The sequence below is a fragment of the Bombus pyrosoma genome, linkage group LG5, assembly GCF_014825855.1.
Source record: "Bombus pyrosoma isolate SC7728 linkage group LG5, ASM1482585v1, whole genome shotgun sequence".
NCBI lineage: Eukaryota > Metazoa > Arthropoda > Insecta > Hymenoptera > Apidae > Bombus > Bombus pyrosoma.
This window is the reverse complement of record NC_057774.1, coordinates 617,373-629,590: the sequence shown is the minus strand read 5'-3', so window position 1 is coordinate 629,590 and position 12,218 is coordinate 617,373. Positions and strand designations below refer to the sequence as shown.

The 12,218-nt window shown below is 42.0% G+C and overlaps 1 protein-coding gene across 2 annotated transcripts in view; it reads left to right on the top strand.

Annotated features, from left to right (window-relative positions):
- LOC122567441 (paired box pox-neuro protein) overlaps window positions 1-12,218 on the top strand; it is a 33,926-nt gene that overhangs the window by 14,025 nt on the left and 7,683 nt on the right. For both annotated transcript variants that reach the window (XM_043725951.1, XM_043725950.1), the window contains one exon: window positions 5,314-5,534. In XM_043725951.1, coding sequence (XP_043581886.1) covers window positions 5,314-5,534 — 221 coding nt within the window. The remainder of the gene's footprint in view (window positions 1-5,313; window positions 5,535-12,218) is intronic.

The window sequence follows — 12,218 nt, the reverse complement described above, 5'->3', positions numbered from 1 at the left end:
TGATTTTCCATCGAGTTACAATGCTCGATAGAAATATGGAATAGGAAACGTGGATATTTTATATGTTTTATTCACGGTCCGATCGTCGTATATATTACAGTGACGATTAATTATAACAGCCTCTTAAGTAGCTACTTAGATGGAAGGTCGTAAATCAAGAGATTAAAAAACAAGTATCTAAAACAATCACTCGACGGGACTCGTTTCTCCCCGTACAAAAAAAGATCGCTGGACGGAAAAAAGTGGCACGACCGTTCGAATATTGAATGTTACGCCCTTTTTTCTTGCATCGGGCGAACCTCCGTCGGACGATCTTCATGCTCGATAACTTTACACGTTCGCGCCATCGCCGCGGAGACAAGAGACCAGCGGGGAATCCGACATTTATTCGCGCAATTTCGCGTTTCGCATTTCGCCCCGAGATTTTGACAAAAGATAAGAACGCAACTTCCTGCTCGGTTTTTGCCGTAATAATAATTTGGCCGGCGGTCATGTTGGTCTGTCGCTGTTCTGGCCTCGGTGTAATTTCGGCCTGATCTGCGAAGCCTGGAACAGGAAGCGACACTCTTTTTACCATGTAGCGCCAAAATTAAGGCGGAGCGGAGAAAAAGAAAGAAGGGAAACGGCGAAAGAGAGTGCGAGAAAGAGCGAACAAGGCGAAAGAAAGGAGGGAAGGGACACATGCGACAGGATTTTGGAGGAGGTGAAATAATAATTGCCGATAACGCCGAATAAATCGTTGCACCGGTGTCGGATATCGTCGATGAATAACGAGGGATCGACACGCGAGAATTTCTCCCCTTTTTAATGTAATTCCATCGTAATAACGTGGCGAAAAGTTTGTCGCCGCTGTTAAAAAGGCCTCCTTAAATCATCCTTCACCCGTGAGCTCTTACGTCTCGCGTGTCCGTTTTATTACCATGTTTTTGGGACGTTCTCTTCGCAGCTTCTCTTTCGTATCCATTTTCCCTCTTCGTAATCACCGAACTGAATCACTCGACGAGCAAGTGGTCCAACCCGTAATTTACCTAACTGTAAAGGATATCTCGTATCGATGCTCCAAGTGCAAGAATTTTCAAGATTTCAAAAAAATATATCAAGAATTCGCCGGTTTTGACGTTTTATCGAATCTTTGGATTTTACTGGCTTCGATTCAGGAATTTTTTAATCGTATCGACTGCGTTTAGAAAACCGTTATCGTCGAAAGCGAATTCTGAAAATATATCGTATATAAAAATTACGATCGAACCAGTCGATTGTTCGTTGTATCGAAAAACTTCGATATTCCGTGGGATTGTATTTAACGCGTTTACCTTAACGCTTATTATCCGCTTCGGATGGCATATATTTGATTTAAGTAAAGACGAAACTCGTTCACAACGGACTGCCATTTACATCTACGTACAGCAGAACCGTTACATCGGTTCGTTGGATGGTAGATCGCAGAAATCTGCGTGAGATTTCATTTTCTGGCAATAATTATGCCGTTAAGTAATTGTCGGCTACCGAAAATGATCGGGGAATTAGGGTGTTCTCGCGGTCGGTAAGCCACCGCTGATTTATGGCGGGTTTAATATCTCGAAGCTGTTCGGACCCTTTCCCTCGTTCGGCCGTTTCAAAGAGAGCAGGGAACGTCCGGAGGCGGCGTAACTCAAATTTTATTCCGCGCGTGGTTAAACGCGTGTCGGCTTCGTCCCGTCCGTCCTCGTACGATTTTCAACGCGCCGATATAAAATTGGTGATCGATCGACGTTTTTATTTCCGGGTGTTACCGTTTTACGATCCTTGGCGGTGATTTAGTCGTCACGACCTCGTCGTTTGCTCGATCCCATCGGTTTCTTGGTAAAACGATGAAAAATATTGAAAGTCGAGTCGCTGAAGCTAGAACCTTGAAGAAATTTTAGAGAACTTGGAACTGGGAATTTGAAATTGGGAATCTATATAAATCTGTCTATATAAATTTCGTTAGGATATCGTACGAGTATGAATAACACGGAGGGCTGCGTCAAACGAAATTTTAACTTGAGAAATTTATTTAGAAGCGAAGACAACGAGACATGGAAATGAAAAAGTGGTTTCACTCTTGGTATTTGTTACGTATCTTTTATCCAGATATTTGATACATCGATTTTGTCTAAGTTGACTTTTCTTAAATTCTCCTGTGCAACTTGTGCGATATGTTTTACCTAATTTCTGCTCTCACGATTATTCTTCCAGAGACAACATAAGGATTGAATTTATGCGAGAATTAGCATTCTCGTATCTTAAAATATCCGACATTTAAGTACTCAAACTATACACGTTATATTCAAATGATTTAAATCACCTCTACTCAAAAGTGGCGTCTGCGTTAAAGACGAAAGTATGAGCGATGGAGGCGCGTATGCGAACAGTTGTCCCGCTAGCGAAAAGGTCGACTTTATAATCTGGATATCGTTAATTTAAGCAGCTGCGTGACTGTGGAATCTGAGAAACGATCCTCCATCAAAATTTCGGCCGTGAAACGAATTATGATAATTTCTCGCCCGATTCGGACGAGCCTCCTGCTCTGCCTCTTTTGATCTCGGATCGCGGGCGACGATTTTATCGATCATACGAATTGCCTCGTTTCTCACTTCTGTCCATCGACGAAGAGCAAAGTGGCCTATAAAAGCGTAAGAGACTCGAAAGGAAATCGAAAATCGGCCAAGATTAAATAACTTTGAAAGCCTGGTCGGAATTCGTCGATTCCTGACTGGATCGCTGACGTTATTAAAAGTCATCAAGGACCGTTCGCTTGTTGCGAACGGTTATTAGTAATCGCTTCGCTTCCCGTTTTAAATGACGCAATTCCAATGTAACATCTTATTTCGTAATATTTTCTACGGCAGATGCGTTCTGGAAATTAATCGAACGGTTACGGGGTTAATTCGTGTTGGACACGCGTAGAGGAAATTAGGCGCGTTTCTACCAACGAAACAGATTAACTTTTAAACGTCGATAGATTTGCTCCACGTTTCACGGAGTTAGCGTGCCTTAGTTTTACGATACGAAAGGGAATAGAGGCGATGCTATATAGAATAATGCTATTGAGCTTAATGATTTGAACCACTAAGCGCATTTCTGTCAGACCTTACACGTTTCTGCTTGTAACATATTTGTCAATCTCTATGATAATCCCGACTTGTAATATTTACTACGTAACGACTAAATAACAGCTACAAACTGCTAAATAACCACAAAAAAGAAACGTAATACGAATACTAATAATTTGTCAAAGCAGAAATCTAAAGACACAGTGGATAGTAGATTTAAAAAAGGATTTCCAAATAGATAATAGGTCTAATAATAATTCTTCAAGGCTTTGATTCGTATCGTTTCACCGTGAATGCGCTGATATAATGCTTACGTAACAGGATTTTATTACGATCGTAATCATCTTCGCCTTACAAAATCATTATCGTAAAAACCTTCCAATGCATCGAACAAGTATAGATAAGAATATAGATACATATGTATATAGAATATACAGATAGATAAACATAAAAAGCACAGACTCCTTGCAGTCAATGCTTGCAAACCATATAACAAGTCCGCAGGATTTAAGCAATTTCCTCCTCGTAATAATCTTCTCTGCTAATCGCCATAAATATTCAATCTATTTACGTAACAATGCGTTATCCTCGTCGGTCAACATCGGTAAACATCAAAGTATCGCGTAACGCAACGACGCATCCACCATAAATTCACCGTCGCTACCTTGTAGGGAAAACTATCTTGTAGCAATTAAAATACGCGCAACTACAGGGGAAAGGGAACGATTACGCGACCTTACAGGCGCATCAACGGTATCAAAAATCGAGAACGCGTTATCTTCACAGAGATCGAGCTAGTTACTGTTGTATCGGAGAAAACAGTGCAAAATGTCCTTTTACGAAGCAACGACTCGATGAGTTAGCGAACATCGAGGAAGAGTAATCCGAGTAATTTCGTTTCGCGTGGAGCGCGTGAAAAATTGGTAAAAACGGTAATCGGAGAGGATCGACAGGGAGGACGACGTTTGAAAATTAGCGGAAAACAATTTCGATGAGTATCGCCGTTCCTTTCCCTGCTTCCTGCCCGCGTCCGACGTCCGCTGATGGAACTGCGGATAATTACACGTCCTCTTTCCCTTTGGACATTCCCGTAAGAATGTCAAAATGACGATTCTTTCTTCCCTTCGTTTCTGTCTTTCGAGAATCCTTCGGAACTCACCGACAGAGGAAGAGGAAAGTCGCCTTTTCCGAATTAACCGAGCTTTGACGTTTTAAAGTTCGGTCTTGGACTCTGCACAGAACGATCAAAGTCGTCGCGTATCGTCGGACACTTTGACGTTTCACGCGATAGAAACGAAACGAAACGATAGCGTGTATTTTAGATCCGGTAATAAAAAAAAATATCAAAATGGATCGCTAAAACGATCGCGAATAAAACTATTAATTTTTGGAACAATATCGAAGATAATAACATCGAAGTTAAATCATTCGTTTAATCGATTAAACTCATTTTGCGTATCGTATTTTCACGATTCGAACAGCAAGTTTGTTTTAGATCGTAGACTCGTAGTCTGGATTTCAACGTATACTATTGTAGAACGAGCTGACGCTACAGTGAACAAAATTTTAGAGCCAATTAAGTACATAGTTCGCTCCAACGTTCCCAACTGTATTATTAGAGGTTCGGAAAAAATGCATCTGCCTAGTGCTCCACCCTGAACCGGACTAATTATTAGCGGATTATCGTCCTTTTATTATTGTGCATTTTACGTGAAATACAAAAGCGACACAGCTGCAGCTGTGTCTTGGCGATGCCTTCGATCTTTTCCTTCCACCGAAGGCTAATGATTTAATTTCGTTAACCCAAGGGTAGACGCTTTAGTTCGCTCAACCAACGTTTTCCTCGCGATTATCGCCTGGATAATGACGCTTTTTCTCGTAATGGCGATGCAAAAACGCGTACGCTCATTTTCTGCGTTTGTTTAACTGTGTATGTGTACGCGACGACGAGTAGCAGTTTCAATTAACAAGTCGATTGCCGTGTTGTTTCTACGACCCTTATCGTGGCTATCGAAGTTACACGGGGATTAAGGAAAGAAAATATTTAGCCAACAAACGAATAAATAAAATTAACAAATAAAAGCTATAAAAAAAAAATAGATCGATATTCGAATATTCGAATACGGTGTATAAGAAAGTTTGGATGGAAACGACAGCCAGGCACGAACGAACGATAAAAACTTGGACTTGGACTTGGACTTGGAATTAAATGGAAACGGTTTATTGTTTGCTGTTGCAGGTCAAGCAGGAGTTAATCAATTGGGTGGTGTGTTTGTTAACGGAAGGCCATTGCCCGATTGCGTTCGACAAAGAATCGTACAGCTCGCTTTGGTCGGCGTCAGACCTTGCGATATCTCACGGCAACTTCTTGTGTCTCATGGATGCGTCTCGAAGATTCTCACGAGATTCTACGAGACAGGAAGCATTCGACCAGGAAGCATCGGAGGAAGCAAAACGAAAGTAAGCGTTCTAACGATCTTGGAACCGTTTTAAGTTACAAAGAGATACAAAGTAACACAAAGACGTGGAAAGGCTTCGTATTTGTTATTTATCGTCGCGTTGCTTCGTGCGTTTCCTCGATGATGAACGCGATAGAACGCGATCGCGTTGCAACGCCTTAACGCTTCTATCGATTCTATTAATTTATATAATCGCGATGCAACGTTATTAGTAAACTACGCGACATAAAGCTTACACACAACTATGAAATCTCGTGGAAAGTAATACTCTCGAAGCTGTAATTGATCGCTGCTTCTTCAAACGGCAAATACCGGAAGCCCCTTGTTTTCGATTCGAGCGAGATAGCGAGCAACGATTCTTTCGCAAATATCTTATTAATATTTAGCAAAATATACGTATACGTTATGAAGCGTAATACGGGTATAATAGCAAACGTGGCGTAAGTACAAGGTGTTAAGTTTTTAATTAATCCTTAAAATTTAGCAACCAATCCAAATTGTACGGTATTGTATACACGTTTTTTTAGCTTACGCGTTTTCGATAGATTCCGATAACGTCGCTCCTTTCGCCCTGCGATCTTGCACCAAAATTAACCGATATCCCCATCAATTTCCCGTTTAAATACTCGCGTCAATTATCGCCGCGTCGTAAACTGCGGCATAACGCGGAGCCGGTACAAATAATTACCGACAATTACGCTTTAACTCGAAAACAACGTGGCCATAAACCATCGCGCGTACCTCCGATTGACCTACCTCTGTCGGAAGTGCGAACGATTCAAAAATTGAATCCGTAAAGGACTGTACCGTAGTAGCTGGAAGCTTCAGCGGCGACTTAATAGAAAGAGAAAGAAGGGCGGATAAACGGAAAGGAGAAGAAGTTACCTACAGGACAAAAAGCGTAATAAACGCGAGGGAAGGATGTGTGTGCGTTATGGGGCGGTGACACTGATGAGAGGAGGCGAGACGCGGGCGCAAAAGTCGTCGGCCGGCAGCACGGCGCTGATGTGATTTTAAGTAAGGGCTGCGCGGAGCCGACAGCGCGCGCAATTATCCAAACACCTTGCAGCGGCGTGCATTTGCATAATTTCATGGCTTTGCACGGTCGGTTTTCTTGCGCTCGCGCCGCGATCACGGTGTCGCGCGCCGAATTATCGGCACGTTGTTTCGAATCTTTCGAGCAGCAAGCAAGAGAAACGAGGAGGGCGGAGAGGCAGGGAAACGATGGCCGAGGGAATCACGGGACGATCGTAAAGCCGATCGTTCCGACGGAAAACGAGTCGAATTAGACGCACTTAGCGACCCTTTAAGGCTCGTTTTTACGCGCGAAAGATGAATTCCGCAGAGGCGTTCGCCAACGATTCCACCACGTCCCCGTGCTCGACGCGCTTCTTAATGCTTGTCCGATTTGAAATTCAAATTCTTTGTTTACGACGCCGCCGGCGGACTATTCGATTTACGATATTAAACACCTTTCATTGAATTTTTTTCGCTAACGAGCTTCGGATGGCTCAAACGATCGATACATAGATCGGAGGCGATAGGATCCAACTGATGTAAAACCGATTTTGTTTCGTCGGGCATACGTACGACTTTTCAGCAGATCGTGATTGTAATTGACAAATATTGGCAATTGCTTTCCGCTGAAGTTAATGTGACTTTTATCGAAATCGGAAAATATATAACATATTTTTAATTCTTCGGATTTCGATCGTATCGATTATTCTCGGCAGATCTGAAACTGAATTGGACTATTTAGGAAATAGGATGGACGCGAAATTATTGTATTGTATTTCGTTCCAACATGCGAACACGTATTTTTAACAGCCCTCGGCCAAACTGATTTAATCGAAGTAGCTCGACTTGCGTAAACCGAAACTTTTCAAGTTAAATTGTTCGATTCGATGCGACTCGAATCGTCTCGAAACGACTCGAACTACCGAACTGAACGAGGCTTTAGATCTCGAAATGGCGTCCCGAAGGAAATTACGAGTTAACGAGTTCCGACGTGGCAACAGTACCGACCACGCGATATCTCGTAGTACGTTACACGGGTTCGATAATCAAGGGCCAAGGGGTGGTGCTTGGATTATCTCCGTCCAGATGAATCCTGCGCGATGCGATGGTACCCTGTGCGAACGCCACGGAGCCTGCCACGGAGCATCCGTGAAGAAGAGAGAAAAAGGAAAAATAATGAAAAAAAAAAAAGACGGAATAAGAGGAAGCCGCGTTGTATTACGCGCGTGACGTCACTAATGACAATATAATTGCACACTACCAACACAGTGAATTTCTTACGACGCGCCCGTGCGGGAACTCGCGCGATCCCCGTTTCGGCTTAATGAATTTATTTTAATAACGACCATGCCTGGCGTGCATCGACCTCCCGGCGCTCAATTGCGATCCGCGTTCCTCTCTCCTGCCGCGTTTTCCTTCTCCTTCTTCTTCGTCTTCTCCTTCTTCTTCACCACGCTCTCTTGCGTGGAAACTTGAAGAGCATATTTAAATTCTGACTGTGCTCGAGGACGATTACGAGCGCATGTAAACGATCGTCATCAACGGCCATTATCGTGGCGTGTTCGTTTTGGTACCAGGCGATGCCAAAATAGTCGAGCCGCCGGATATTGCGTTTCTGCAGTTTCTATCGCGACCCTGACTTTCCAGAGAAGCGATTTTCCTCGAGGGTAATGAAGAAGGCAAGTCTTCGCTCTTTTCGCGCGGATACAAGTTTTCGGTTTATACCGCAGAGCTGCTAACGACCGAGATACGATATATATTGTACGATCTAGACGATTACGATGAAAAATATGGCAAGAGGATAGATACGTAATTTCATCTATGTATTTAAAAAAAAAAAAAGTCACTCAAATTTCCAGAAACGCGCCGTTATTCAATTTACAAGATTTCTGCGAAAATGTTTATCGCTTAAGAGAGATTTATCATTTTGCACTTTGATAGTTTTAGCGCAAAGGGGAAAGTATCAACGTGCGGTGATTTTAACGCTCGTAAAAGCGACGTTTTCCTAGAAAGTTGCAAGAGAACAAAGATTCCTTTCGCATCTGTGATTTTTCTTCTTCGTGTATTTATTAAACACCCGTGGAAAGATCTTATCAGTTTCCGTAGAGTGCTTCGTTTGTGGTACCATAGTTGCCATTCGTCATTTAAGTTTGAGATAAGCTGCATCGTCTTAAAGCTCGGACGTGATTACACGACGACAAAACTGTTTCAATGTACTTTTAATTTTGATTTTAATGATTTTTTTCGCGTTATTAGGTCTTTACAGAATATATATGCGCGATATATTTTCCTATTGACTTTTTCTTTTTTCCCGAGTTTTATGTTTTTAAGATCAACCGTATTATCTACATTTATTCGAGGCGAGACTGTCTCGTTTGCGTATTCCTTATCGCTTGTAATTAAATTCCGTAGAAACGAGGCGTTGAATGCAGCGATTAAAACCTCCGAACCGTCGTTGCAGCATTATTTAAACGTTATTAAGGATATTTGGAGATGTTCGGTACATCTTGATAAGTATACACATCGTGCATTTTAGCTCTCGATTAACCTGATGTTTCTGCTTGCGAGTCGAAGAAGGACGAAATACCGGTAATCGTGTGTAATGAATTCGAGCCAAAGGACTCTTAATTACACGGTAGCTTTAATCCGATTGCCTTCTTCTGAAAGCCACTTTTAACGTTGCTTTCGCCGAACGTCCGTTATAACTCGGCGGAAAATTTTTGCCAAGTAACGGAAAGTAAGTGTCGATCATCGATGAAACGGCGGGCCACCGTCTTTCAAACGCGTCGTGTCTCGAACAGAATCAGCCCGATAGATTAAATCTCACGCGGCGGAAGGAGTTCGAGTCGATGATACGTCAGACGTGACTCGCGTTAACCTTCCAGTGAAACTTAAATGAAATTTAAACGCGTAAGGATTTTTGTTTGGATTTACAGACGATTTACAGATGCGCTGTCTTAATATTTCAATTTTATATGAAAAATTGGGAGGATTAAAATTTCCACAATTTGAGTTTAAAAAGCAATATCGGTACAATTAGGAATCGGGCGAGCGTCGCTGTACACGTATTTCATATAAATATAAAGAAGATTTTTCTGATAACTTGTAACAAGAACATTAAGAAACAGACAATTACGAGAGATAACGTAATTAGATTTTATATAACAGTTTCGATATTTTTAGCATTCTCGATAGATGTTACGCTAGATACGGCGAGGAATTTTCTGCTTTCATTAACTCTATTAACTTTGTTTTATCTCTCACAGATATCAATGACCATTCTTTAATAATTAAATCGTACGAATACTCTCAAAAACTATACAAATTTATCGAATTTCCTATAATCTTTAACTTTTGCTTAATATATATTGATATATTATACTCGCTGTGACTATACAGGCGATAAATGTGCAGAGGCTGGCGTACTCGTAAAATATTATAAAGCTGGAATCTCCGATCAAACTGTGGACGATAAAAAGGCCAGATCTTTAATAAATTGCCAGCAAAACAACGCAGAAGCGCGCAAACGCTAAACTATAACACAGACTTGGAATAGATAGGCGCAGCGAAACTCGTCATCGATAAAAGCGTCGGTATTTTTATTCGCAAATTACAAATTACAAGGGAAATTACGCTCGAGCCAAGCCGGTATCTTGATTGTATTCACCGACACGACCGGTGGTCGTCGCGGCGCGTTCCAGGAAATCCGTCACGGTCGTTAGCCAGGCCCGATTATTTTCCAATCGACCGGTTAATTTGCGAATTAATTGTCCAACTATCCGTTCGATCTACACGTGTTCCACCGTGTGCTGTGCGCGGTTTCCGAACCGTGTAAAGCTACTTTCGTCCTGGTTGCTCGTTATCTCTCGAGTCCGTGTATGTACATACGTGCTGGAAGCGGCGCGATACGGCGTCAGATAATGGCGTCGCATCACGGCAGAGGAAATCGTCTCATGAAAAATGTACGCCCCGTCGAAACCTTCCCGATAATAAAGTGGAACGCGAAGAAAATCGTACCCGCGATCATACGGTTCCCTCCTTCGATCACCTCCTCTCTCTCTCTCTCTCTCTCTCTCTCTCTCTCTTTTCTGCTTCTTTCTTCCTTCTTTTCTCTTTCCTCTTTTCTTTTTTTTCTCGTTTTCGGTGTTTGCACAACGGCTCGGCGTCGCGGCTACAGGTGCGCCGATCCACGAAATTTTTTGATTACCCGTTCGTTCGAGGCAGGAAAACCGTACGACTCCTTCCTGGAATTACCGCGTTTTCTGCCGAAGATACGCATCGAACGGAATTAATTCGCCAACGCGTACGAGGCACGTCCCCCGTACTATTCGTTGCCCGCGTGTATGCTATTACCTGGGTGTGTAATGAAAATTGCCGAATGTCGTATTTGCAAAGAATCGAGATTGGTCGAACGGTGCGTAATGGTTTTAAGAAATTACACGTTTCGAGGTGAAGGAGTTTACGCCGAAAATTTTCTCCTCTTCTACTCGAGTCGTTCTCGCGTTCCCTTTATCGAATCATCGAAGCTAGTTCGATAAAGCAAAGTATCGGCTGATTTTGAGACCAATCTGAAAATCGACGTAGAAGAATTACTATACAGCATCATGAACAACCGTCTTAAACGCATTGATGTCGATAACGAGCGTTAAAAATAATCCTATCGTTACCTATTTTAATTATAATTATTCTAAAAATAATTATTTAATTGTGACTTTTAATTATATTTAAACGAATAAATCAAATCTACTATTCATCGATTCTGCAAGAGCACAAGTATTCTTTTTAGCCGTTAGTTTCTCATTAATTTGTAGATTTTAATAACGTTCGCGCGCGATTGCTGCAAATGTGTTTGCAAATGTGGCTTATGTATTTTAACGCTTTAATGACAAATATCTGTATACACTGTACTTATTCCACGTTTATTTTCAATTAACGATCCAATTTTGCAAAAAACTTTCATCGCTCACTTTAATAACGCGATCGCAATGTCGTGAGAGAAGTATTTCGGTATCGAATGCTTATTTTTCCTTGAACGCGCGCGTCCTGTAATAATGGCCCTCCTGCACGGTTAATTCCGCGAGATCGTTCGATACATTCGTCAGACTTCTCTCGAAGAATACGTCATAAATATTGTCGCATGCGAACGCTCGTTTTCCCCCGACGATTTCCGTTCCTCCATCACAAGCGTTTCCATTTATCTGGTAATTAAGATCTCGCGCGAACACGGTGACGAGTCGCGCCTGAGCTTTCTGACGGATGGGTATTTATTTCTCGATGCATGATTTAGTAACAGCCGGTTAAACGTTGTGCGACGACGAGAATAAACAGCCAGCGATCGCGCACATCGGAGCTCGTTCCGTTTACGGATCAACGTGCTAATTAACGCGGCCTGTCGGTCGATAACTTTCTTGCGATCGTATCGTAACAAATTGATTAGAGAATTAATCGAGAAAAATTCGCAACCTGCGGTATAATTTAAATACCAGCTGATACCGGTTCGAGTAAATAATCGTTAACGTTCGACGATCAAAAACTTTAAACGAACAATTTTGAGTATAAAAAAGGTATTAAGAAACGTTCGAGGTATTTTAATATTTCAACAAGTACCGCCAAGAATCGGCTATTCTTTTAACCTTAACGGTTAATCCATTCTACAAGTTCGTTGGTT